The sequence below is a fragment of the Gekko japonicus genome, unplaced genomic scaffold, assembly GCF_001447785.1.
Source record: "Gekko japonicus isolate JY-2015 unplaced genomic scaffold, Gekko_japonicus_V1.1 scaffold3932, whole genome shotgun sequence".
In the NCBI taxonomy this organism is placed as follows: Eukaryota; Metazoa; Chordata; class Lepidosauria; order Squamata; family Gekkonidae; genus Gekko; species Gekko japonicus.
This window is the reverse complement of record NW_015164778.1, coordinates 7,963-33,157: the sequence shown is the minus strand read 5'-3', so window position 1 is coordinate 33,157 and position 25,195 is coordinate 7,963. Positions and strand designations below refer to the sequence as shown.

The 25,195-nt window shown below is 45.9% G+C and overlaps 1 protein-coding gene across 1 annotated transcript in view; it reads right to left on the bottom strand.

Annotated features, from left to right (window-relative positions):
- The window catches only part of LOC107109155 (collagen alpha-6(IV) chain-like), a gene marked incomplete at its 3' end in the record, with an annotated part of 106,644 nt that extends 83,617 nt beyond the window's left edge, over positions 1-23,027 (bottom strand). Inside the window, exons 1-6 of the mRNA XM_015409730.1 lie at positions 22,953-23,027; positions 14,316-14,432; positions 11,032-11,100; positions 8,739-8,774; positions 7,738-7,800; positions 1,497-1,532 (exon numbers count right to left, since the gene is read on the bottom strand). Coding sequence (XP_015265216.1) covers positions 1,497-1,532; positions 7,738-7,800; positions 8,739-8,774; positions 11,032-11,100; positions 14,316-14,432; positions 22,953-23,027 — 396 coding nt within the window. The remainder of the gene's footprint in view (positions 1-1,496; positions 1,533-7,737; positions 7,801-8,738; positions 8,775-11,031; positions 11,101-14,315; positions 14,433-22,952) is intronic.
- Positions 23,028-25,195: the final 2,168 nt, after the last annotated feature.

Sequence of the window (25,195 nt, the reverse complement as noted above, 5' to 3'; positions counted from 1 at the left end):
CTTGCAAGTCTGGAAGTAACAAGCTATGGTTTGTTGCTAAGATAGGAATAACGAATCCTCTGGCAGCCCAAAAGGGGAGGGAGAGGGAACGCATGCAAACTCAAAGTCCCACACGTAACTGCAAACCATGGTTTGTTGTTTTGTCCAAACCCAGCCGCTGTTCAGAAGAACAGTAGATGCAATATTTTTCTGCCCAAATTAGGCAATCAATACAGCAGTAGTTAATAACTTGATTAGGGATTCTAAATCTTATTTTTCTGCCATGTGATTAATTAGGAGAGGAGGCTGAAAAGGTCACAGTAGTCAAAAAATATTCTGGGAAGCTCACTTGAGACTTTCCTCAAGCAGGATAGATGTCAGGGTTAGAGATGTAAAATTTCCGGAAATTCTGAAGCTCGGAAAAAAACCCGGTTTCCCCCCAGAAAAAAACGGAAATTTTCGGAAAAATTGAAAAAAGGCTACATTAGCATTTCTTTTGTCTTTTCTAGATTGAAAGTCATTCTGTTACTTTAGGAACATAAAATATGACTATGGACATTTTTACTTGGCATGAAATTATCACAATTAGCATATTAAAAATATAGTGTATCCAAACAATTATTACAAACAGAATACCCACCCATACGCAAAAACAAAACTGAAACTTTTTAATTTTCTTCTGACAATCGTACCTCCTAAAGGAAGAAATGCATCTTGTTCTTGCATTGGAGAGTTCAGTTTGTAACCTAGGACTTGCTTGTCCTCAATGCCCAAAAATTAGATCAATCTGATACCATATATATATATTTTAGAAATGATTTGGAAAATATTTGAACAACTTGTCTTAAAATATTTTATTCCTCATGTTAAAATAAAACGTTCCATAATCAATGTTTTTTCTTCTCTTTTCTTTTTTCAATTTTTCCAATATTTCGGAAAAAAATAAAAAAGCTTCAGGAAAAAATGGGGGGAAACTGGGTTTTTTTTCCGGTTTCCCCCCGGGCCTTCACATCTCTAGTCAGGGTTGAGTGCAGTGGGGCCTCTCTCAAGACCCACGCTGAAGTAGGGGGCCAAGCACTGGAGCCCCCTCATCCTGTTGTTTCTCTTCTTGGCAATTTTTACATGCTCTTTGAGTGAGTCAACTGTGCCAAAAATAGCTACCGTCGTTTGCACCCAGCTTCCCTTTCTGGGAACTGGGTCCACAGGGAAAGGGCAACCTAATAGCCCCTGAGAGCATGTAGCCCAGGAGCACCCCTAAATTCTGGAGCTGACGCTGCTTTCAAGAATTAAACTTCAGCATTTCTTATGACAGAGAAAAAGATCTATACTAACTTCAAAAATAACTCCAACCCCCCTCCCAAAATAGCCTATGAAGAAAAAGAAAAATTAATCCAAACTTTTTTTTAAATTACACTAAAAATGGACGGCAGAAATTTTTTTTTTAAATGCTGTTTAGTTAATGGATGGAAATGTTTAAAAGCCAAGCGTCTAAAAAAAATGGAATCAAGCATACTTACTTTAAGACCCGGGGGACCCGGGAGGCCTGGTGGCCCCTAAAAGGTGAACAGATGCATTTTTAATTATTTCTTGTAACTTTCATTGATCTAATGGATTGGATCCTCTGAACCGCAAATGAGAGGTGCTCACAGTTGCGGATCTTTCCCACTAGCCTTTCTTCCAGCAGCCTCCTGAGAAAGGCGGATGCTATAAATCACAGTGGGGGGGAGGGAGAAGAAGGTAGCACTTGCCTGTTGTCCAGAGGAAGCTTCTTGCATCAACAGAAGCTCCACCAACAGAAGAGGAATGGTGATGCCATCTGATTCGCCTCTTTCACACCACCCCATGTGATCCATGGCATTTTGTCTCCATGGGATTCTCATGAATCAGAGCATCAGGTCTCTGAAAGTCTCAGGAGGAGGTAGGGAAGTTCCATATCTATGAGCACCCTTCTGTTTGCAAGCTGATGGATCCAACCCAATATCAATTAGTATAGATCCAGGAGGGCAGCCATGTTGGTCTAGAGCGGTAGAACAAAGTTGGAGTCCAGTCAGGCACCTTTAAGACCAACGAAGTGTTATTCAAGGCGCGAGCTTTCATGTGCGTGCACACAAGGAAGCATCTAGGGAAGGGTGGGTGCACACAAAAGCTCATACCTTGGATAAAACTTTGTTGGTCTTAAAGGTGCCTGACTGGAATCAAACTTTGTTCTATCAATTAATGTAGCTTATGGAAATATAACGAGAAAAAGAATTCCACAGAAAAGGCATAAAAAGAAAATTACATAGGAAGAAATTACATATGTTGAAGATGAAATCATATAATTGAAACGACAAATGTGAATGTTAGTTGGAACCATAAGTGAGCCATTGGGCAATGGAAAGAAGAAGAAGAAGAAGGAGGAGGAGAAGAAGGAGAAGAAGGAGAAGAAGAGGAGGAGGAGGAGGAGAAGGAGATTGGATTTATACCCCGCCCTTCACTACCCTAGGGAGTCTCAGAGCGGCTTACAATCGCCTTTCCCTTCCCCTCCCCACAACAGACACCCTGTGAGGCAGGTGGGGCTGAGGGAGCTCTTGACAGAAACTGCTCTTTTTTCAAGGACAGCTCTTTTCAGAACTATGGCTTGCCCAAGGTCATCCAGCAGCTGCAAGTGGAGGAGTGGGGAATCAAACCCGGTTCTCCCAGATTAGAGTCCGCGCACTTAACCACACCAATCTGACATGCTATGGTTGCCAACCTCCAGGTGGAGCCTGGAGATCTCTCAGAATTACAACTGATCTCCTGGAGAAAACTCCCCTGGATAAAAATGGCTCCTTTGGAGGGGGGACAGTATGGCATTATACCTTGCTGAGGCCCCCCCGAACCCCTCCAGACTCCACCCCCACATCTCCAGGAACTTTCCAGCCTAGAGTTGGCAACTCTAACACACACACAAAGACTTATGATTCATTACTTATGATTCAAGTAATTGTATGGCTAGAAAACTACAACCGTTGAATAAGAACATGCTTATAGAGAGAGCGAGAGAGAAAAAAAAGCTAATGAACAGCCAAAACAGAACTGTAAAGAAAGTGACAAACAGGCCAATTTCCCAATATTACAGAAGCATCACTAATATAAAGTAATCTCTGGCAGGGCTGTAGTTCCTGCATCAAGCCACAAGAAGAAACCGTCAGGTTAAGTACCAAGCAGGGTCAGCCTTCATGGCAGGGTTGAGTTGTTGCCCAGGCAAGCAAAATTGGGAGGAACAGGACCCGCTGAAGTACCTGGCAACCGAAAGCCTCCTCAGCAGCTGCATGAATGTTCGTTTTGTAATGGTGAACAGATGTGAAGAGAGAGGTTCCCATTGTCACTTTGTGTTATTTCTTCCAGTGGTGAAAGCCACTGTGGTAATTTCCCTTAGCAGAGTGTGCCGTGACCTCAGCTGGAACTGGCAGTCGCTGTGTTTCCATGCTTTTATCCCTCTGGCCAGAATGGCTTCTATTGAGCACCGAGGCCGATAAAGTTAAGTGAACAAAGTGTCCATTCTTCGGAACTCGGTGCACCAGATGTAAGTAAGTAGGACCCTGCGGAGATTGACCTTTGCCACTCCTTGCTCTTGGGAGGTACTGGAGAAGGGCAGAAGGAAGGGAGCACCAGGTCTCGTAAATTTAGAGATGAGGTACAGACAGATCTGTTCTCAAATATCACTGAACCCTCTCTGATGGAGCACAAGTCCGACTTTACAGACAGGGAATTGAGCTCTGATATCTGCCCGGCGGGAGTAACAGCAACTAAACTGGCAACTTTTGGGGATAAGCAGAGAGGAAGCACAAAAAGGTTCAAAGGGAGGTTTGGAGAGCGCTCTCGGGACTTTGGGTTGGATCCAACCAGTTTTGTCACTAGTGAAAAAGGTAGGATGGGGCAGAGGTCATTTCGGGGGGGAACGCGGGGGAACGCAGTTCCCCCGGGTGAGGTATGGGGGGCGGGGCACATGACGAAGCCCCGCCCCCTGCTTCCGGCCGCCCCGCTTCCGGCCCTCATTCAGCCAGGAGGAGGCAGGAGAAGAGGGAGGGTAAGTTGCTTCCTCCCTGCCTCTCCCCACCCCTGCCTGCCTGGGGCCAGGGAGGGCCTTCGTGGGGCTTCCTTGCACTCCCGCTGGCCTTGCAGGTCCACCACCGGGCCACTCATGGGGCTCGGCAGTGGAGCTGCAAGGCCGGTGGTGGCGGCCGGGACCGTTGGGGTGGGGTGTGTGGCCTTATGACACATTTCCGGTGATGTCAGGGGGTGTGGCCTTATGACACACCTCCGGTGATGTCAGGGGGTGTGGCATATGCTAATGAGTTATGCTAATGAGTTCCCCTAGCTCTTTTTCTACGAAATGATCCTGGGATGGGGTCAATGTTCCCTCTAAGCTGTGGAGTCCTGCGAGCAAAAATTCTCCTTTGTGAGCTACGGGCATTAAAGTTGTGAGCGAGCGATTCGAGTACTGTGTAAATTAGTTTGCTCTGGAGCCATCCTCCCTGAGCTCAGACAAAAATGTGTGAGCCAGAGGCTAAAAAATTGTGAGCTAGCTCACACTAACTCAGCTTAGAGGGAACACTGGATGGGGTCCTCTTTGACCACTAAAAAGGCTGTGTTTGGGATTGTGGGACCTGCATAGACAAAAGCCACGTGAAACTGGGGCCATAATAAGGAGAGAAATTGGCCAAGACTGAGCAAAAAAACCTAGCGGGATCCAGCCCTTGCTCTACATTCTAGGCTGTGGTCACACACTCTAAATAATCCACTTTCAATGCACTTTCCAACTGGATTTTGCCAGTTCACACAGTAAAGTGCAGTTGAAAAGTGCACCGAAAGTGGATTATTTAGTGTGTGTGACCGCAGCCTTAGAAGGGATACCCGTGGACTGATAGAGAGCGGAGAAAGGAAGCTCTCCTTTGGAATGATCACACTTAAACGTTGACTTTCTTCAGATTAATGGCTACCTCCTGATGCTTGGGCTGAGCCTTTGGTCTAGGCTAGACTGGCGTGTCATGCCATGTTTTTACATCAGCATCAACACAGGAAGGCTCTGCACATCTCATAAATGCAGTCTGTGAGCTCTCTATAAGACACCAATAACCTCTTCAGGAGAGCCAGTGCATTCAGTCAAGCGGTGCCCAGTCTCCAGATGGGAAGCAAAGCTAGGCTGGACCTGCATGAAGGAGTGATCCCTGTATAGGAGAAGGTTGCTGGTTGGGGGAATTAGCTGTGGTGGTTTCTGCGGCCAGTCGTCTGAGAAGCATGGCTTGTGTGGGCCAGTGACGGGCCACAGTGACTATCTTTAGCTGGCTTGAGGACCTACGCCAACATGTATACACCAACAGGAAACATGTATAATAGACTCTGAGGCCAGTGCTAGGTAAGTCTGTTGGCCTCTTTGTCAGGTTGTCGCTGGGTCTCAAGGGGGTCCTGGTTCATGAGAGGAATTCTCCAAGAGGCAGCTGAAGCTGACCGTGATTTGGAATAGCCTCGGAATACCTGTCAAGTTTATAGCACTCAAACAAGTCGATGCGAGAGAGAGTTTGACGGGTCTTGATTCTCTCTCTCTCAAGCCACGTCCTTTCACTTTCTACTCGCATCTCGTTCCTCCCCGGCCATTTCCCCTCATGCCATCTTTATTTGTTTTCAGCCATCCTTGCGGGATTCTCTCATTAACCAGTTAAAGGGCCCTCGCCACCACCCATAACTCAAAAGGGAATTGTTCCCGATTAAGTCTCCATCCTGCCTCCCATCTGTGGGCCCCTTGCCGTCCTGCCCAACTCCCGCTCCTGCCTCTCCTTCCCCCTTGGGTTGAGTTGCCACCTCTTTGGGGTCGACTTGTCCAGGTGCCAGAACCTCCTGGAAAGGGACGGGGAGCCAACGATCCCCAAGATCGGGTGCTAAGGGGTATGCTTCCCGCATAGACAGGAGGGGGCTGGGTTCGACCTCCTGACACTCTTTGATCACATGACACCTCCTTAAACTGAATCAGACCATTGTTCCATCAAGGTCAGTATTGTCTACTCAGACTGGCACGAGCTCTCTAGGGCCTCAGGTAAAGAGTCCGTGAAGATTACCTGTCACCTGATTCTTTTAACTGGAGAAGCTCGAAACCGAACTGGGACCTTCCGCATGCCAAGCAGAAGCTCTGCCTTCGAGTTACAGACCCTTTCACTCCCGCAGACATAAATCGGAAGAAGAACTTGCAAATCTTGTGGCTCTGATTCTAGCTTTCTTTCTTTTGGTCTCTAAGGAGGTAGCCTCCATCTTTAGGCACTAATGCTCCCTCTAAGCTGTGGAGTCTTGTGAGCAAAAATTCTACTTTGTGAGCTACCGGCATTAAAGTGGTGAGCGAGGAATCTGGCTACTGCATAAATTAGTTTGCTCTGGAGCCCCATCCTTCCCGAGCTAAGGCAAAAATGTGTGAGCTGGAGGCTAAAAGACTGTGAGCTAGCTCACACTAACTCAGCTTAGAGGGAACACTGCCAGAGATCACAGGTGGCACTGATGTGATCAGCATCAGCTTGGTTTTGTTGTTGTTCAGTCGCACAGTCGAGTCCGACTCTTCGCGACCCCATGGACCAGCTCCCGCCAGGCCCTCCTGTCTTCCGCCGTCCTCTGACGTTGGCTCAATTTCATGTTCGTTGCATCGATGACACTGTCTAACCATCTCATCCGTTGCCGTCCCCGTCTTCTTTGACCTTCAATCTGTCCCAGCATCAGGGTCTTCTCCAGTGAGTGCTCCCTTCTCATTGGGTGGGCAAAGTATTTGAGCTTCAGTTTCATTACCTGGCCTTCCAGGGAAAAGTCAGGGTTGATTTCTTGGTATCTGATTCATTAAAGGGACAGAGAAATCTAACTGAACCCAGAGTAGTTCTATTGGCAATAGTGGAGGCCCATTCACCTTTAATAGTTTGCATAAAGGTCTGAGAGAGTGGAAATCTATCCGTTTTAGTGAAGACTCAAAAACACAGACTTCAAGCTTTTGGAGGGGGGAGTAGATTCAGAGCCCACTAGAGAATCCTTTGTCAACTGTAGCTTAGCTAAGACTTTAGTGATTAGAGGCATGAAGTCCCGGTAATGGAAGAGTCTGCAAAAGGAATGGGGCAGGGGAGGAATTGTCCTCTGCTAGCCATTCCCTCTTCCTTCCTCAGTTATCCACGAGTGGCCGTTTCCCTGGATGGAACTAGTTTAATACTGTGGCTTGTTTGTCACTAACTTTAATTAAAAAGTGTAGGCAATTTTAGTAGCACAATTAAAAGTTGTCTGCATGAAAAATGGCAACTGTGGCCCCGGTCACATGGGCCAGATAATGCGGGGGGGGGGGAGGCGTGGCTATTTGCGGTGCTGCAATTTAACGCGCCAGAACGCGATCCCACGCGTCAGCGGCATGCCACGGTTCCTTCCCTCCGCGTCAATGAGGGGCCGGAGGGAAAAGTGGCACGCCAGCGCAATCACACCGAGGAAGTCCGGAGGCAGCCCGTGGCAAACCGGTTGCTAGCGCCTTCGACCAGGTATTTTTTAAGTCCGCATGGTCGGCAGTACGCCACGGGTTGGCCATGGATGCGCTCAACTTGCCAGATGTTGCAGTGTGATCGCGCCGGGAAACTCCGCCATTCACTCGTGCCTCTCCCGCATCAAATTCGCCGTGTGAACGGGGCCTGTATCACATATATCAGTAAAGGTTACAGTAAGAAATCTCCATTTTTTTCTCAGTACAGTTCATCACAAGAAGAGCAAACAGAAGGACTGGTTTACCAGAAAGCCAGGTGGTCCAACTGGGCCAGCGGGACCTGGTGGACCTGGGCGGCCGACAGGACCCTGTAACGAGAAGCACTGGTAGACGCTGGAAAATACACACTCATCAGCACCAGCCCCGGCCCTATTTGAGGTGGCCACTAACATGGAGGCTACTTGAGGAAAGAACCAACAGAGAGACGACGATGATTTATTTATTGCAAGTTGGTTTGCTGTGGTGGGCTAAAACCCGGGACAGGTGGGTTCGAAGCCCCACTCTGCCATGGAAGGTCGCTAGGTGATGTTTAGCCCACCGCATTCTCTGTCTACCCTACCTCCCAGGGCTGTTGTGAGAATGAGCTGGAAGAGGAGAGAATGATGTGACATGTGAGATATCACTTTGTAGTTACATGGGGGGGGGGGTATTGGTAATATGTGAAGTCCAACGGCATGTTCAGCAGAACTCTCCTATCACTGATTGCCAGCACACCATTCTTGTAAGTGCTTGCAGTGATGCACTATGGGTAGAGTTCTACATGAACGTCAATGGATGTAGCGTTCCACATGAGCCATCATGCATACAGTGTCCTTCTTCATGTGATTTCAGTAACTACAGTTCAGTGCACACAGCTGCTACAATCCCAGAGGTGGCTGTGAGAACTGGCCCATGGGCATCCCAAATGTTTACAGCTTTATAGTACAGTATTTATTCCAATACAGGACTACTTTTGCAAAGTATGCAATACTTTGACATTTGCATACAAACTACAGTTAGGTCCAGTAAATAATGTTTTGGTGTCTCTCAGTTTTTAAGGGGGTCATTTTACAGCCAGGGTCACATTCCTTTCAAGTAACTATGGCAAATATCTTGAGATTTTCAAAATAATGCTATAACTATGAGGCATCGACTATAAATAAGTACACATGTTGTATAGTCTTTGGTTCTCTTAACTGCCGGTTTGACCAAATTGCACCAAGCTGTACAAAGTACAAAAACTGTACTTTACAAAAAAGAGACTTACGACATCACCATCCAGTCCAGGAAGCCCACTTTCTCCCTAAAAAAGCAACAAACAATTGCCTTTAATTAAATAGCAATTACCCTTGCAGACTGCTACATTTTGGAAAACAAACTGGTCAGCAGCGAGCTTGTGTCATTGTCAGCAGGGGAAGTATTTGCCACTGGGCTTAAAGGCTCACGTAAGAACCGATGCAGTGACATTTCAGCCACTGTGTTGCTGGCCTTAGTCTCCACCCCTTTGGTTTGGAACCAGCCCACCTGTTCAGCAAAACTCCAAAAGATCTGGCAAACCCTCATCTGGTCAGTGTTTCAGAACACATTTTCAGGACAAAAGGTGAACTGAGCAGAACAGGTAGGAGCAGACCATGTTGCATGTCTTAATTTTAAACACGAAATACAATGGCCAGATAGCTAAGCTGTGGAAAGGTGTGTGGCCCTAATACCAAAGGAAGGCTTCATCAAAGCACTGTCAGCTCTGCAGCTATCATTCTAAGCACTTAATTCTAGTCAAGGTGCCATTGCCCTGGCCTGGACAGCCCAACCCTCATCAGATCTTGGAAGCTAAGCAGGGTCAGCCCCGGTTAGTATGGGGATGGGAGACCCACCAGGGAAGTCCAGAGGCAGGAATTGGCAAACCACTACTGAACATCTCTTGCCTCCAAAAACGCTATGGGATTGCTGTAAGTCAACTGCAACTTGATAGCACTTTACACACACAAGGTGCCATTGCTGTCTTGTCTGACAACAGGACCTTTCCTCCACCTGTGACCTACACCTTTTGCATTGATGTCCCTCCGTGACACACCTTCTTCCCACCTCCAGCCTTTTCCTTTGCTCCCCTCCAATTAAATCCAGGGACTTGCTTCTGAATTCACCTCAGTTTCGGAACCTTCTGGAGCTAAGCTAAAAGGAGACCGTATTGGCACTGACTCTACCCCCTCCCCGTCACTTTGCCACTGGTTCCTAAAACATATTGGGTGATTTCCCACAAGCGCTGCTCCGTGCTCACTCTTCTCTTTGGCCCGATGGTACATGTCAATTTCACACAAGCTGCTGCGCGGCCGCATTTTGCCCCGGAGGGCGCGATTTCCCCCGCGTCTACTCAATCCTGTTTTTTGAGGATTGAGTAGATGCGGGGGAAATCGCACGAAGCTGCGGGGCAAAATGCGGCCGTGCAGCAGCTTGTGTGAAATTGACACGTACCATCGGGGCAAAAGGGAGGAGTGAGCGCGGAGCAGCGCTTGTGGGAAATCACCCATTGTGAAGGTTCAAGTTCAAGCTTGGGCACATAACTCTACTTAGTCAGGTGTTAAAAGTCAAGTGTCTGCTAGGGCAGGAATGAGGGACAGTAGAAGAGAGGGCTCTCTTGGCTGTTTTCATGAGACTCTGGGCCTCGTTCATACAAGAGACTTGTCCAGTTGACCCATGTAGAGACTGCACATGGTGACAGTATTCAGGAACCAAAATGCTTGGTGAGAAGACAAGCCCAGTTTGTGTTAATAAAGACAAAAGCAGGAATTTTTGCACTGGGAAGGGAAAGCTGGCATAACTCATGTCCTCTGTATACTTACAACAAAAAATATATTACTTGAATTTTTAAAATTATGTTATTGACTGAAATACTTATAATAAAAAGCTGGACTTAAACTGTAGTTAAATTTCATTCCAATGAGCAATAAACAAAATCCATTTCTGTATCAATCAGTTAAATCATTGTCCTTTAACTTAAGAAGAAGAGGAGATTGGATTTACACCCCACCCTTCCACTACCCAAAGGAGTCTCAGAGCGGCTTACAAACTCCTTTCCCTTCCCCTCCCCACAACAGACACCCCGTGAGGTAGGTGGGGCTGAGAGAGCTCTTGACAGAAACTGCTCTTTTTCAAGAACAGCTCTTATCAGAACTATGGCTTGCCCAAGGTCACCCAGCCAGGTGCAAGTGGAGGAGTGGGGAATCAAACTTACAAACTCCTTTCCCTTCCCGTCCCCACAGTAGACATCCTGTGAGGTAGGTGGGGCTGAGAGAGCTCTGACAGAAACTGCCCAGAATGCCCCCCAAATCTCCCCATCTAAGCAGCGAGAGGACTTTGCAACCCTATTTCATGTGGAGGAGGAATGGGGAATCAAACTCAGTTCTGCAGATTAGAGTCCGCCGCTCTTAACCACTGTACCACACTGGCTCTCTTCATTTTGGAGCAGATAGTCCTTAAGATATCCTGGTCATAGGGCCAACCAAAATACACAGTTTGGATGTTACTCCTGGTAGAAATTTCTATTTTTAAACCTGAAATCTTACCTTAATTCCTTTAAAAACTCCCTGGGCAAATGAAGGTTCTCCTTTTGGACCCTTTGGGCCAGGACGACCCTGAATTAGAACAAGACAAAAGAACAGCGTGCTTTCTCTCTCTCTCTCTCAAAATAAACCAGCAAATCTGAGCAGAATAATGTTAATGGTTATGAAGCCCACGTCAAAGCCCAAGCTAATTTTAACGGAACCCCTTCTGTCATCCGAATATATTCTAGCCCATTTCGTAAACTTTCTGAGGATATTTATGTCCGTCTGTCTCTCCTGGAGGCTTCATTTAGCCATCAAGCAAAACGTGATATCTGAATTGGCAAAACACAGTTAGGGATATCACTCTACTTCCAGAGGATGCTGCCTCGTGAAAATGGGGCTGGTTTATGAAGCTGAGAGGGACGCGGAGCCTCCAGTGACTCCAGCTATGGTATGATTAGAAACTTACGCCATGAACTCAGTTCTGAACCATGGTAAGAGCAAAACATGGCTTGGCCATAACCAGTCTTATGTTCTTATGTTCTTATGATTAGAAACTTACGCCACGAACTAAGTTCTGAACCATGGTAAGAGCAAAACGTGGCTTGGCCGTAACCAGAGTAAGGGAAAGGGAAAGGTTTCCCTTGCTCCAAAGCCAGTCGAATCCGACTCTAGGGTTGCGGTGCTCATCTCCATTTCAAAGCCGAAGAGCCAGCGCTGTCCGAAGACGTTTCCGTGGTCATGTGGCCGGCATGACTAAACACCAAGGTGCACGGAACGCTGTTACCTTCCCACCGAAGTGGTCCCTATTTATCTACCTCCATCATGCGTCACCCCCGGGTCTCGAACTGCTGAGCTCCCGACCTTCCACAGCCTGCAGTTTGGCGTCTTAGCCACCTGAGCCACCGCAGCTCCTATAACCAGAGTACAATCTGGCATAAAACCCCTGCTCCAAACACACCTCCCGTGAGTTCACCACTTGAGCCACCGCAGCTCCAATAACCAGAGTACAATCTGGCATAAAATCCCTGCTCCAAACACACCTCCCGTGGGTTCCCTGACCCTTCCCCTGACCCCTCTGCACCACCAATCTCCATCTACAACTGCAACACAGGATATGGACACAGTGACTGCAAACCCACTGCTGTGCAAAACGCAAGTATGCCACTAATGTTTCTTACAATACACGCCAATGCATAAAAGCACGGAAGTGAAACAGTGTATTATAATCTTTAACTGCTAGGCTTACCAGATGCTAGGCCTGGAGAGCTCCTGGAACTACAACTGATCCCCAGACCTTGGAGATCATTTCCTCTGGGGAAAATGGCCCCTTTGGAGGGTGGTCTCTATGGCATTACACCCTGCTGAGGTCTCTCCTCTCCTTAAACCCCATCCTTCCTCGTCACCTGGAATTTCCCAACCTGGAATTGGCAGACCTATTAAATGACCACTTACGTGTGTCTAGGCAGCCACAAATGGTGCCCATGCATCTCTTGGCTTTTCTCCCCCATCTCTAATTCCCTCCCTGTGTTAAATTCAGACTGCAAATTTATTTACTTATGCTGTAAAAGGACCATTTCCTGCCAACCTAACAGTTCGAAAGCGAGAAATTGCAAGTAGATAAATAGGTACCACTTCAGTGGGAAGGTAACAGCGTTCCGTGTGCCTTGGTGTTTAGTCATGCCGGCCACATGACCATGGAAATGTCTTCGGACACCGCTGGCTCTTCGGCTTTGAAACGGAGATGAGCACCGCAACCCTAGAGTCGGACTCGACTGGCTTTCGAGCAAGGGAACCTTTACCTTTTAAAAAGGACCATTAATGGATAACAAGGATTGTCTGCTCTGAAGCGACTGAAAACAACGGACATCCGTTTAAATAGGGAGCTGCGGCCTCCCTAAGTATTTCCAAACTTAACAGTTAAAGAGAGCAACAATACATTGTTTGCTGCGATAAATGAACCCCACAGGATTTCATATTTGGGATCTCTTCCATGCAAACACACCCGGTCTCTTGGGAACTGCTCCCCCTTGGACCCAACCCACTCTACTGTGTCTATTCCAGCCACGTTGGTGTGGCCTACTGCAGAGGTCCTTCCCACATAAGTGTCTCACCCTCACGGCTGGACCAGTCACACACATTCCACTACAGGGTGGGGCAGCAAAGTGGGGTTATCAGTTCCCACACACACAGAGAGACGAGGAGGATTTAGTTGTACAGTAATAAATGCAAAATCAAGAAGAAGAAGAAGAAGAAGAAGAGACTGGATGTGTACCCCGCCCTTCACTACCCAAAGGAGTCTCAAAGCGGCTTACAAACTCCTTTCCCTTCCCCCTCCCCACAACAGACACCCTGTGAGGTAAAAGAAGAAGAGATTGGATTTATCCCCTGCCCTTCACTACCCAAAGGAGTCTCAGAGCTGGCTTACAATCTCCTTTCCCTTCCCCCTCTCCACAACAGACACCCTGTGAGGTAAAAGAAGAAGAGATTGGATTTATACCCCGCCCTTCACTACCCAAAGGAGTCTCAGAGTGGCTTACAAACTCCTCTCCCTTCCCCTCCCCACAACAGACACCCTGTGAGGTGAGCGGAGCTGAGAGAGCTCTGACACAAACTGCTCTTTTTCAAGGACAGCTGTGCCACAGCTTGTGACTGACCCAAGGTCACATCAGCAGGTGCAAGTGGAGGAGTGGGGAATCAAACCCGGTTCTCCTAGATTAGAGTCCGCGCACTTAACCAAAATCAAGTACCTAGTTTAAGAACACATGAAGCTTTAAAGCTGCTTATTCCAAGACCGACCATATAGTCCAGTGCAGAAATCGAGTATGGGAGATGTGCATGGGCTCGGGCTGAAAGTGACCTTTCCCAGCCCTGCGACTTTAAAGAAGAGGAGATTGGATTTATACCCCGCCCTTCACTACCCAAGGGAGTCTTCAGAGCGGCTTACAAACTCCTTTCCCTTCCCCTCCCCACAACAGACACCCTGTGAGGTAAAAGAAGAAGAGATTGGATTTATACCCCGCCCTTCACTACCCAAAGGAGTCTCAGAGCGGCTTACAAACTCCTTTCCCTCCCCCTCCCCACAACAGACACCCTGTGAGGTGGGTGGGGCTCAGAGAGCTCTTGACAGAAACTGCCCTTTTTCAAGGACAGCTGTGCCAGAACTGTGGCTTGCCCAAGGTCATCCAGCAGGTGCAAGTGGAGGAGTGGGGAATCAAACCCGGTTCTCCCAGATCAGAGTCCGCGCACTTCACCACGACACCACTGCTGGCTCTCAACAAATCTAAGCATTCATTACAACATACCGGTGGCCCCTGCGTGCCAGGAAATCCATCTGTTCCTGGGAAACCCGGACTCCCAGTAGTACCATTGCAGCCATCCAGGCCAGGTAGACCTCGGTGTCCTGGCTGGCCAGGGTGTCCCTGGATTGAGGGGGGGGGAGAAAAAAATATGCATTACAATGAGTGTTTTTTTAAACGTCTGTGCGCATGAATCGATAAAATGGACAAGCAACCGTTCTCCAAAACCAAGAACGATCGAGTAAGTGACGGTGCCCCGACCTGAATGGCCCAGGCTAGCCCAGTCTAATCAGATCTCGAAAGCCAAGCAGGGTTCGCTCTAGTCAGTGGTTGGATGGGAGACCACCAAGGAAGGCTGTGCAGAGCCAGGCAATGACAAACCGCCTTTCTTCGTCTCTCACCTTGAAAACCCGTCGAGGGGTCACCGTGAATCAGCTGTGATTTGATGGCACTTTACACACACGCAAGCAGTGATGACAACTACTGCATGAGCCTTGATCCAGAAACCCATCCGTTGCCTTATGGCCTCAACCATCCTCAATGGTACAAGCGGAACGGGGCGTGCCAAAAGGAATGTGCGTGCCATTCTGCTTTCTCTGCCAGAATCCACGGGGCAGAGTAAAGTGGAGAATCCAGTCCAAAGCTGGCTAAACACGTAATGAACAGACTGGCATCAAAGACGCTAGATATATTCAACCATCATGTCAGTATATTATTGTATATTATTAATAAACATTCATGAAGTAATTGTGATTACAAAGATACATGAAGTTATTCTGATCGTTATAAAGTGATTTTGATATATAACGATTTATTTTATTTTTATTTAACTTTCAGTTTATATACCGCTCTAACCCTGAAGGGGGTGACATCCTACCAGCACCCAGACAGCAGGGATCTTCTTCTCCCGGCTTCTTCATGGTGGGCTCTTTCCTTCTGGCATCGTCGTCGTCTTGACGCAGGTCTTCTGTTTTTGCAGCGACTCCTTCCGGCGAGATTTTCCCTGTGCGCGGCTGCGCGACGACCGCAGCGCTGGCCCACGTCCATTTGGCTCCGCCGCGTCGCCGCGTCACCACGCCTCTGGTCCAATCCGCGCCCAGATACTGTCGCTGCTCAGCATCGGATGGTCGCCCTGTCGACTGCTGCACATCACCCCGAAGGGAGGAGGGTGCCCCCTGCTATCTAGAGCAGGTACCCATTTATCTACTCGCAAGGCTTTTGAACCGCTGGGTGGGCGGGAGCTGGGACGAGGGCCAGGAGCTCATCCCAGCCACGGTGGGTCTCGAACAGCCTTATGGCTGTTCACCGATGGAATTACTTGCAGGCTTTTTACTGCCTGCGCCACCGCTCCCTTTTTATATGATATATAACGATCAAAATAACTTCATGTATCTTTATAATCACAAATTACTTCATGAACGTTTATTAACTGTATTCACTGCTACAATAACGTCATTTACAGTTTACACTTTGAGATCAATAATATACTGACGTGATGGTTGAATATATCCAAAATCCACATGGCAGCCTGCGAGCAGGTCGAGCATCGCTGAGCAGATCCCAAAGCTCAAGAGGCCCGGGAAGGCACCACATGAACCAGCCACAGCACAGCAGCATCCACGGCTCAGCCTCTGGCACGGCAGGCTTGTGGCCTGAGGAAGGCCGCTCTGAGGAGACTGAGCTTTTCCCCAGCCTGTTTGGGTAAGGAAGTGGTTAGTAGGAGAAACAGCCGAGGTCAACACTCCCCCATCATGTGACAGTGGTTGCAGCTACTCAGGGCAGGTTTCTAGGTTTTGGGGGGCCCTGGGCAGACAGTGCCCAGGGCCCCCCCATCTGCCCAGCTACCACCGGTTTGCCCCCCACATGCCCAAGCATCCTTCTCCCACTCGCAAGCCCTTCCATTGCCCAGCCTTAGTTGACCGCAAACGTTTCCCCAGTATGGATGCAGCTGGGAGGGCTGTTGCCATAGCCACCAGGAGCCACTGTGCACTACCCTTATTCTTTGTAAGTTCTGACCATTTCCACCGAATAACCAAGAAATTCGTATCACTGCTCTGCAAAAGGGAATCATGCCAGCAGATGGCAGCAGTAGCACCTTTCAGCTTTTGGTCTGAAGCAGAAGAACAACGTTTGAGTCCAGTGGCACGCGGAAGTTTATACCTCGAATAAAACTTTGTTGGTCTTAAAGATGCCACTGGACTCAAACTTCCACGCGTATTCGGAAGGCTAGCTAACCCCCGTTTCTGGATCCTCAGTATAAAAATGAGACAACCCTTTCTTAAAAGGTGATCTACGGCCAGAATGTTAATAGCTGCAGCATGGAGACAAGAGAAAGCGCCAGATATTGAGAAATGCCGAAGGAAAGCATGGTATATTCATGGTAAAAATATCTGCATATAGGAAGTTTCAGGAAAAGAAATAAATCTAAAGAATTAGTTTTTTTAAAAAAGACACACTGAACCTTGCTTAGATTGTCAAATCTTACCTCACTGATATTGTATTACATGTTATGTATTATGTAGTCTTATGTGTTGAATATCATGAAATAAACGGATCACATATTAAAAGGGATCATATATCAAAAACCCAGGCTCATAAGTAAGTAAAACAGAAGGACAGAAAAACAGCACCTCCATAAAAATCCATTTATATTGGTGTATTCATGATAGATGTGTATGAAATGCAGATCTCAGGCACACATCCGGTGAGATGCTTGTGCTTCATGTCCATCAGTCATGAAGTCAGAGTTGATTCAGAAATTGAACAATAGAACACAATATGGAAAACTGCAAAATTTATGAGAGCCATTTAACTGCAAAATTTATGAGAGCCATTTCCTATAAGGAAAATATTTATAAAATGTTCCATAGGTGGTACTGGTCCCCAGATAAAATTGCAAAGTGTTATCCGCAAACATCCAATAAATGTTGGAAATGTAAGTCGAATGTGGGGACCTTTTACTACATGTGGTGGAAATGCAGTAAAATACAAAAATACTGGAAAATGGTGCATATTTTTTTTTAGAAATTCTGAACTTAGACGTCGTGTTAACACCCAAAACCTATTTATTGAATATAATTCCAAAAGGTTATGATAAACAAGATGCATATTTATTAACATACGGTATATCATAACAGTTGTGAGAATATTAGTGGCCAAAAATTGGGAAATGGACAAAACACCCTCAAAAGAGGACTTAATAGCAAAACTTCTAGAGCTAGCCCAAATGGATAACCTGAGTTTAATACTTCAGACTAAAGACCAAAAAATATAGAATAAAAGATGGTTCAGGGTTTATAACTGGATAAAACATGTAAAAATATAACAAGAAATGAAAAAGAGAAAATAGTTAATATTTGGTATAAGACATGTAACTTGATTTAATTACTCTAAAAATGTGTGTATTCTAAGGTAATGAAATGTTTGTAACTAGATTGAAAATACGAAAAATCAACGTGGGGGGGAAATGAAGTCAGAGTTGATTCCTATTTCCTCTGTGCCACGTTTTCTTAAGGGCCTAAAGGAGAATCTGGCATGTTATCATTGGGGCGGGGTGAGCAGCCTAAAAGGCCTCTCTTCTGCTGGGGGTCTGAAGCAGCTGTAAATGGGGGAAAGGGGCTACTTATCCTTGAATATGCCTTCAAAAATTCTGAATGCCCCCCAAGATTTTCACATTGCTTCCAAAGGGCTGGGGAGGGAAGGTGCCATGGTATAATCTGGTCCCATCAGATCTCAGAAGCTAAGCAAGGTTGGTACTTGGATGGGAGACTGTCAAGGAAGGTTCTGAGGGGGAAGACAGTGGCAAACCACCTCTGCGTCTCACTCGCCTTGAAAGCCCCTTGTTGGGGTCGTCATGTATCAGTTGCGCCTTGACAGCACATATGACATATGTTTAAAGGGATGCATTGTTGTTGTTGTTCAGTCGCACAGTCGAGTCCGACTCTTCGCGACCCCATGGACCAGATCCCGCCAGGCCTTCCTGTCTTCTGCCGTCCTCTGAAGTTGGCTCAATTTCATGTTCGTTGCATCGATGACACTGTCCAACCATCTCATCCTTTGCCGTCCCCGTCTTCTTTGACCTTCAATCTTTCCCAGCATCAGGGTCTTCTCCAGTGAGTGCTCCCTTCTCATTGGGTGGCCAAAGTATTTGAGCTTCAGTTTCATTATCTGGCCATCCAGGGAACAGTCAGGGTTGATTTCTTTTAGGGTTGACTGATTTGATCTCCTTGCAGTCCAAGGGACTCTCAAGAGTCTTCTCCAGCATAGCCCCCTGTTAAGAACCACTGACCTACCTAATCTGACCAGCAGACAACCGACCTAATCTGACCAGCACTTAATCACATAAATTTGATGCTCTACATCTGAAAACATCCTGAGCTTTTTAATAGCTATTGAGGTGCAGAGGTTTCATCATTTGACAGGCAGGAAAACTACAGAGATGGCCAACGGCTACAGCTGGCTATCAGGCCACAGCTGAGTGGCAAAGCTCATGTCTTCCATGCATAAGAACCTGGGCTCAGTCCTCAAGAACTCCTCATTAAAGGATCTCAGGTAACCAGGACTAGGAAAGACAGCTGTCTGAGACATCAGAGAGTAACTGTCACTTACTGTAGACAAGACCAGTGTTCCCTCTAGGCTGAGTTAATGTGAGCTAGCTCACAATTTTTCACCCTCCAGCTCACACATTTTTGTCTTGGCTCAGGAAGGATGGCTCCAGTCCAGAGCAAACTAATTCATGCAGTAGCCAAATCACCTGCCTGCTCACAACTTTAATGCTGGTAGCGCGTAAAGTAGAATTTTTGCTCACTGGACTCCACAGCTTAGACATTGGACAAGACGTGGGCCATTATCCCAACTTTGCATAAACAACAGTGCCTTCCTAAGCAGGTCTACTTGGAGGCCCTGGTTCAGTTGCTCCCACCATCTGAGGCTGGACGGGTAGCAACCTAAGAAAGGGCTTTCTCCATCGTGGTACCAAAACTTGGGAACTCCCTCCCCAGGGAGATTCATCAGTCTCCCTCTATCAGTGCCTTACGCCAGCGGGTGAAGACTTTTTTTGTTTCATTTGGCACACCCCCGATAACAGTTACTGGCCCTCCTCTCTGGTTCTGGTACTGTTTGTATGTTTTTAATGAATTATTTTACCATTTTAAATGTTTTTAATTGTCCAGACGTTTTACTATTTTTATGTTCGCTGCCTTGGGGACCCTGATCGGGTGGGAGAGGCAGCATAAAATGTTCTGAATAAATAAAAGTTAAGTTCCACTGCACTGAGAGCAATTGGGATAAACTGAGGCTATCGTACTTTGATCACGTTATGAGAAGACAAGGGTCGCTGGAAAAGACAATAATGGCCCCGGTCAACCAGAGCTAAATAAATAAGAAAAGTATTTTTAAATAGGAGGGCAACTGGGTCAAGTATTACATTTTTCCAAACTCTTCCCCACTGTCATGGAATAGCATTCATGTGAAGAATATAACATGTCACTCAGGCCTTCAACAGAGTGAGCCACATCCCCTAAACCGGCCATTAAAATTAACCCCTGTCAATTATTACACATCTCCTAAAGCAGCAATTAACATTAGCCCCTTTAAGTTACTACATTTCCAGTACTCTTATTCTGTGTAGTAAGGGAGCATGCTATGCACAATTGCCATTTTGTCTAAACAGAGCAACATGAGTATATTATGACTTTGGTATATATGAACAGAAGCCCTGGTTTTTTCCCCCTTATTGTTTCCACATACTGAAGGCAGAAGTAATTTATGCATGGTACCCAAATCAGGCAAAATTGCAACCGTGCATATCAAGATGATCCCAAGTAGTATGCCCTCCCAAAATGCATGATAGGAGCACCAGAAATGTTACGTAAATGTATCTGGAAACTGTTGGAGATGTAGAAATAACATAGGAACGTATTTTCATATATGGTGGCGATGCGAGAAGATACAGAAATTTTGGAAGGGCATTAAGCTTCTAATAAAAGAAATTACAGAGATAGAATTACCACTATTACCAGAAACTTACTTACTTAATATAACACCAGATGGAATTAAATATAATGAATTATGTATCACACTATATATACTCGCAATAGCAAGGATCCTCATTGCAAACGGGTTGGAAAATGGATAGGATACCGAGTAGAGAGGAGATGATTATGAAAATTTTGGAAATAGTAGAAATGGACAAGCTGAATATGTTCTTGTCGGGAAAAGCAGAAAGTAACTTTCGGAAGTGTGATGAGTAATGTATTGTAATTCTTTGAACATGTTATAACGTTGTACATACTCAGGAACTATTTACAGGATGTGAATGTAATTGGAAGATTAATTGTTCACTGTTTGAAGTGTTAGAATTGTTAAAAATTGAAAAAAATAAAAAAACATTAAAAACAAAAATGGCAAAAAGTTAATAAGTGGATTGAAGAGAATGTCTAATGTAACCCAAAGTGTATGACAACTATGTATACGTGAATTTTGTTTTTTAACTGAAAATTGAAAATAAAAATTATTTTTAAAAAAGGAAAAAACCTAACACACACACACACACAAATTCCACTGAGCTCAGTGGGGATCACTCCCAAATTAAGGTGCTCAGGATTGTGGCCTAAAGAAATGTTAAGTGTTTAAGTGCTGATTTAGGACATCCCTCCCGGAACAGCTGATTTATTCTCAGTCTGCCAAGTCTGGACCACCAGAGTGACTGGTCACATAATGTCACCTGCATGGTAGCCAAGCTCCGAAGTGCCCATGCCTGGCTGGATCATGCTTCTGAACTCAGCCTGCGGTAAGCATCTTAATGCGTCTGGCAGTGTGATGAACTGATAACATGTGCAAATTCAAGCAGTGCTGATTTTTAAAAAGTTGCTCTGCTTTATTTATTTATGTATTTAATTCCACTTATACCCCGCCCTCCCCGCGTGCGGGCTCAGGGCGGCTTACAATCATAAGGCACAACGTGCAATAAAATACAATAAAACAATTTAAAACAATTTCTACATGGGACGCGCCCAAGGATCCCGCATGACTAAAACCCTCTCTCCATATTGCACATGCCCTTTCCACTCCAGGGGCAAAAGCCTCTGTCCCGCCATTGTCTGGGTCGGACCTCGATGGCATAAATGAGGACAGAACTGCCAATTATCTAGCACATGCTAAATCTTCCATTGTCCTCTTCCTTTAAAGATAATCCTTTAAAAGGGGAGGGGGGGAGGCCAAATACTGTAATCTGTTTGCTAACTTGCCTGTCTTTGGTTCAGCAGTAAAGTATCTTACGTCAACATGCCAGCCTGTAACAAAACACAGTTTTGGCCTGTGACGGTTCAAAGCAAACACATGGGATTCTTCATCCACGTATTTATCTCATCTCAATTTATAGCCTGAAGGCGGCAGATAACTCCTGGGGGCAAGCCTATTATGTGGAAATGAGAATTGCACGTGTCTGCAAACAAAGACTTGGAAACGTCTATCCCCTATATAACAAAAGAGATAGCCAGTATAAGTAGTTTAAAGGACAAGCTATCTTCTCCTTTTACATCAAGTGTAAACATCCTGCAGTGACTTGTTTAACTTGTAGGAACAAAAGGCTGGGTCCCACGGATCCATTCCTCTAACAGCCGTGCTTCTGGCTGATGCATAACTTTAAAGTCTTCCACCAAAGTTTCTTGTTCAGGAGGATCCCAGTCTTCATACTCAGAGAAGTTTCTACACATTTATTTATGTATTATTTGATTTATACCCCACCCTTCCCACCGAAGCAGGCTTAGGACAGCTTACAAGGCCATCTGGCAATAAAACATTAAAACAATAATCATAAAAACACCGTAATATCAAAATTATAAGGTGCTATGTATGGTAGGATGGCAGGAATGGTTCTAATCAGCCACCATAGAGTCAGCACTAGTTGTGCGGCTGGTATGTGGCTCCGTACATCATTCGTCCGTATAAGCAAGGATATTAGAACAGGCGGCTAAGATAGATTGAGGGGCCTAGTTTACTCAGTTGGTGTTAACCCGTTTGCTCGAGCACTTGGCGGAAGAGCTCTGTCTTGTAGGTCCTGCGTCTTGCCAGCAATGTGAAATAAAAAAACAGCTCTAAACTCAAATAATAGCATCAGTCATAGTTGCAGACTGAGTTACACATTGCAACTCTCTGTGCATTTACATACTTAATAGTAACTGAGGCCTGTCTACGCATGTAGCAATGATGGTAGAAAGTGCTATGTGTGTGTATTAAGTGCCATCAAATCGCCTCCAACTAGTGGCGACTCTATGAATTAATATCCTCCAAAAAGTCCTACAACCTAGCTCAGGTCTTACAAGCTGAGGGGAATGGCTTCTTTGATTGAGTCAATCCATCCGATGTTGGGTCTTCCACTTTCCCTGCTGCCTTCAACTCTTCCTAGTATTATTGCCTGTTCCAGTGACTCCTGTCTTCTCCTAATGTGATCAAAGTATAATAGCCTGAGTTTAGTCATTTCAGCTTCTAGGGAGACTTCAGGCTTGATTCGATCTGATTTGTCTTGTTGGCAGTCCACGGTATCTGTAAAACTCTCCTCCACATCTCAAATGATTCAACTCCCTTCCTGTCTGCTTTCTTCATTGTCCAACTTTCACACCCATACATAGTAAGGAGGAATACCATGGCATGGGTTATCTTGATCTTGGTCGCCATTGACATATCTGTACTCGTAAGATTCTTTTCTAGCTCCTTCATGGCTGCCTTTCTCAGTCTCAGGCTCCTTCTGATTTCTTGGTTGCAGTCGCCCTTTTGGTTGCGGATGGAGCCAAGGAACAGAAAATCTTGAACAATTTCAATTTCTTCATTGTCAGCCTTAAAGTAGTCATTCTTTTTGTCTTCTTGATGTTCAGCTGTAATCCTGCTTTGGCACTTCCTGATTTGACCTTCATCAGTAGTTGTTTCAAGTCTTTACTATTTTCTGCCAGCAATGTGGTGTCATCTGCATATCTCAATCGTTAATATTCCCACCACCAATTTTCATTGTGCCTTCATTGAAATCTAATCCTGCTCTCCTTATGACATGTTCTGCATAGAGACTGAACAGATAAAATACATCCTTGTCTGACACCTTAGCTAACTGGAAATCATTCTGTTTCTCCAGAGTACAGGTTGCGCATCAAAACCATCGGATGCTGCGGCACACCCATTTCCTTAAAAAACAAACAAACACACATAGCTTTTCATGATCCACAGTCAAAAGCTTGCTGTAATCTATGAAATGTAAGATGATTTTCTTCTGAAATTCTCTTGTGTGCTCCAGTAAACAACACAAATTTGCAATATGATCTCTAATGCCTCTTCCTTTTCTGAATCCTGCTTGAACACCTGGCATTTCTTGTTACATATATGGTGACAATCTTTGTTTGTAAGATTTTAAGCATCACTTGACTTGCATGAGAAATTAATGCGATCGTCCAATAGTTGCTGCAGTCTTTGACATCTCCTTTATTCGGAGATGGAATGTAAATGGATTGTTTCCAGTCTGTGGGCTATTGTTTTTCCATACTTATATTGGCATATTCTTATTAAGCAAGCACTGCCTCACTTTAAATGTCAGTTTGGCAGGGGACATCAATTGTTTCACATGCTCCCCTACACTGAAAATGTCAGCAACCAGAAAGCCAGACTACCTCTCTCTGTTATAACAGCTTTCTGTTTGCAGAGTGCTTAAAAAAAACCATGGAGAATATTAAAAATTATATCCTCTACCTGTAGTCTAAAGTGACTCTCAGCATTTACCTGCTCATACTGTGTAAACCCAGCCTAAGTGTTCAAGAACCATGACATAGATGTTACTACGGGCTAGTCATTTGCCTCAGCAGTCTAGCTGCATGAGCACTGCAATGGGGGGAAGAGAGAATTCATGCAATCATGAAAGAGCAACTTCTGGCCATGGAAGTTGTTTTGCTAAATCACCACGATGACCAAATACTTTTATTACTAGGCACAACAGGCAGATCCTGCATGAAGCCATCATCTATGAGGTCCCCCAAGGAAAATACTTAGGGACCACTAAATATATATAAACTCATATCTCGCAAGACAACGGGAATTAGCCATGGCCTCTTATGTAACACTGAACACATGAAGTTACCTTATACTGAGACACACCATGGTCCATGGAAGTCAGTACTGTCCATTTTAACTGGCAGCAGTTCTCCAGGGTCTCAGAGCCAAGCTATACATTATCTTCTGGGCAGGGCCGGCTCACTCACTACGCGAACTAGGCGCCTGCCTAGAGTGCACTGGCCCTTGGGGGCGCCAGACTGGCACCCGCCCCCCCGTTGTCCTGGTTCAGCTGCAAACACTACTGAGTTTTAAACATGTTATGATCTTTCTGATGATACAAATGCCAATTCCACCAAAAAACTTAGCCCTCTGGGCACAGAAGGGTCACTCAGCTAAGTCAAAGAAGAACCTAAGTAGGGGGGCTATTACATAAGGACACTCAAGTTGCAACTGACTTATGGCAACCCCAGCAAGGAACTGTCAAGGCAAGTGAGAAGCAGAGGTTGTTTGCGACTGCGAGTGCCTTTCTTTGCAGAGTCTTCCTTGGTGGAAGCCAGATGTGCAAAGCAGGCAAAGTTACAAAAGCAAAAGTGAGTGTTAAGAGCATGGGTGCCAGGGGAACGGGAGGTCCGGGGTACAGATCCAATTAACGGGTCCGAGCCATGGTGGGCGCACCGGGGTGGGGGGCACCAGAAGGGATCCTCGCCTATGGTGCAAAATAAGCTGGGTCCGGCCCTGCTTCTGGGCAATCCAGACCTGACTCATGAAAAAGATTGTGTCATTCATTCCTCATAAGGAGGTCCTCCACAACACCTACTAGATCCCGTAACCTAGAAGTGCCAGGGACTGAAACT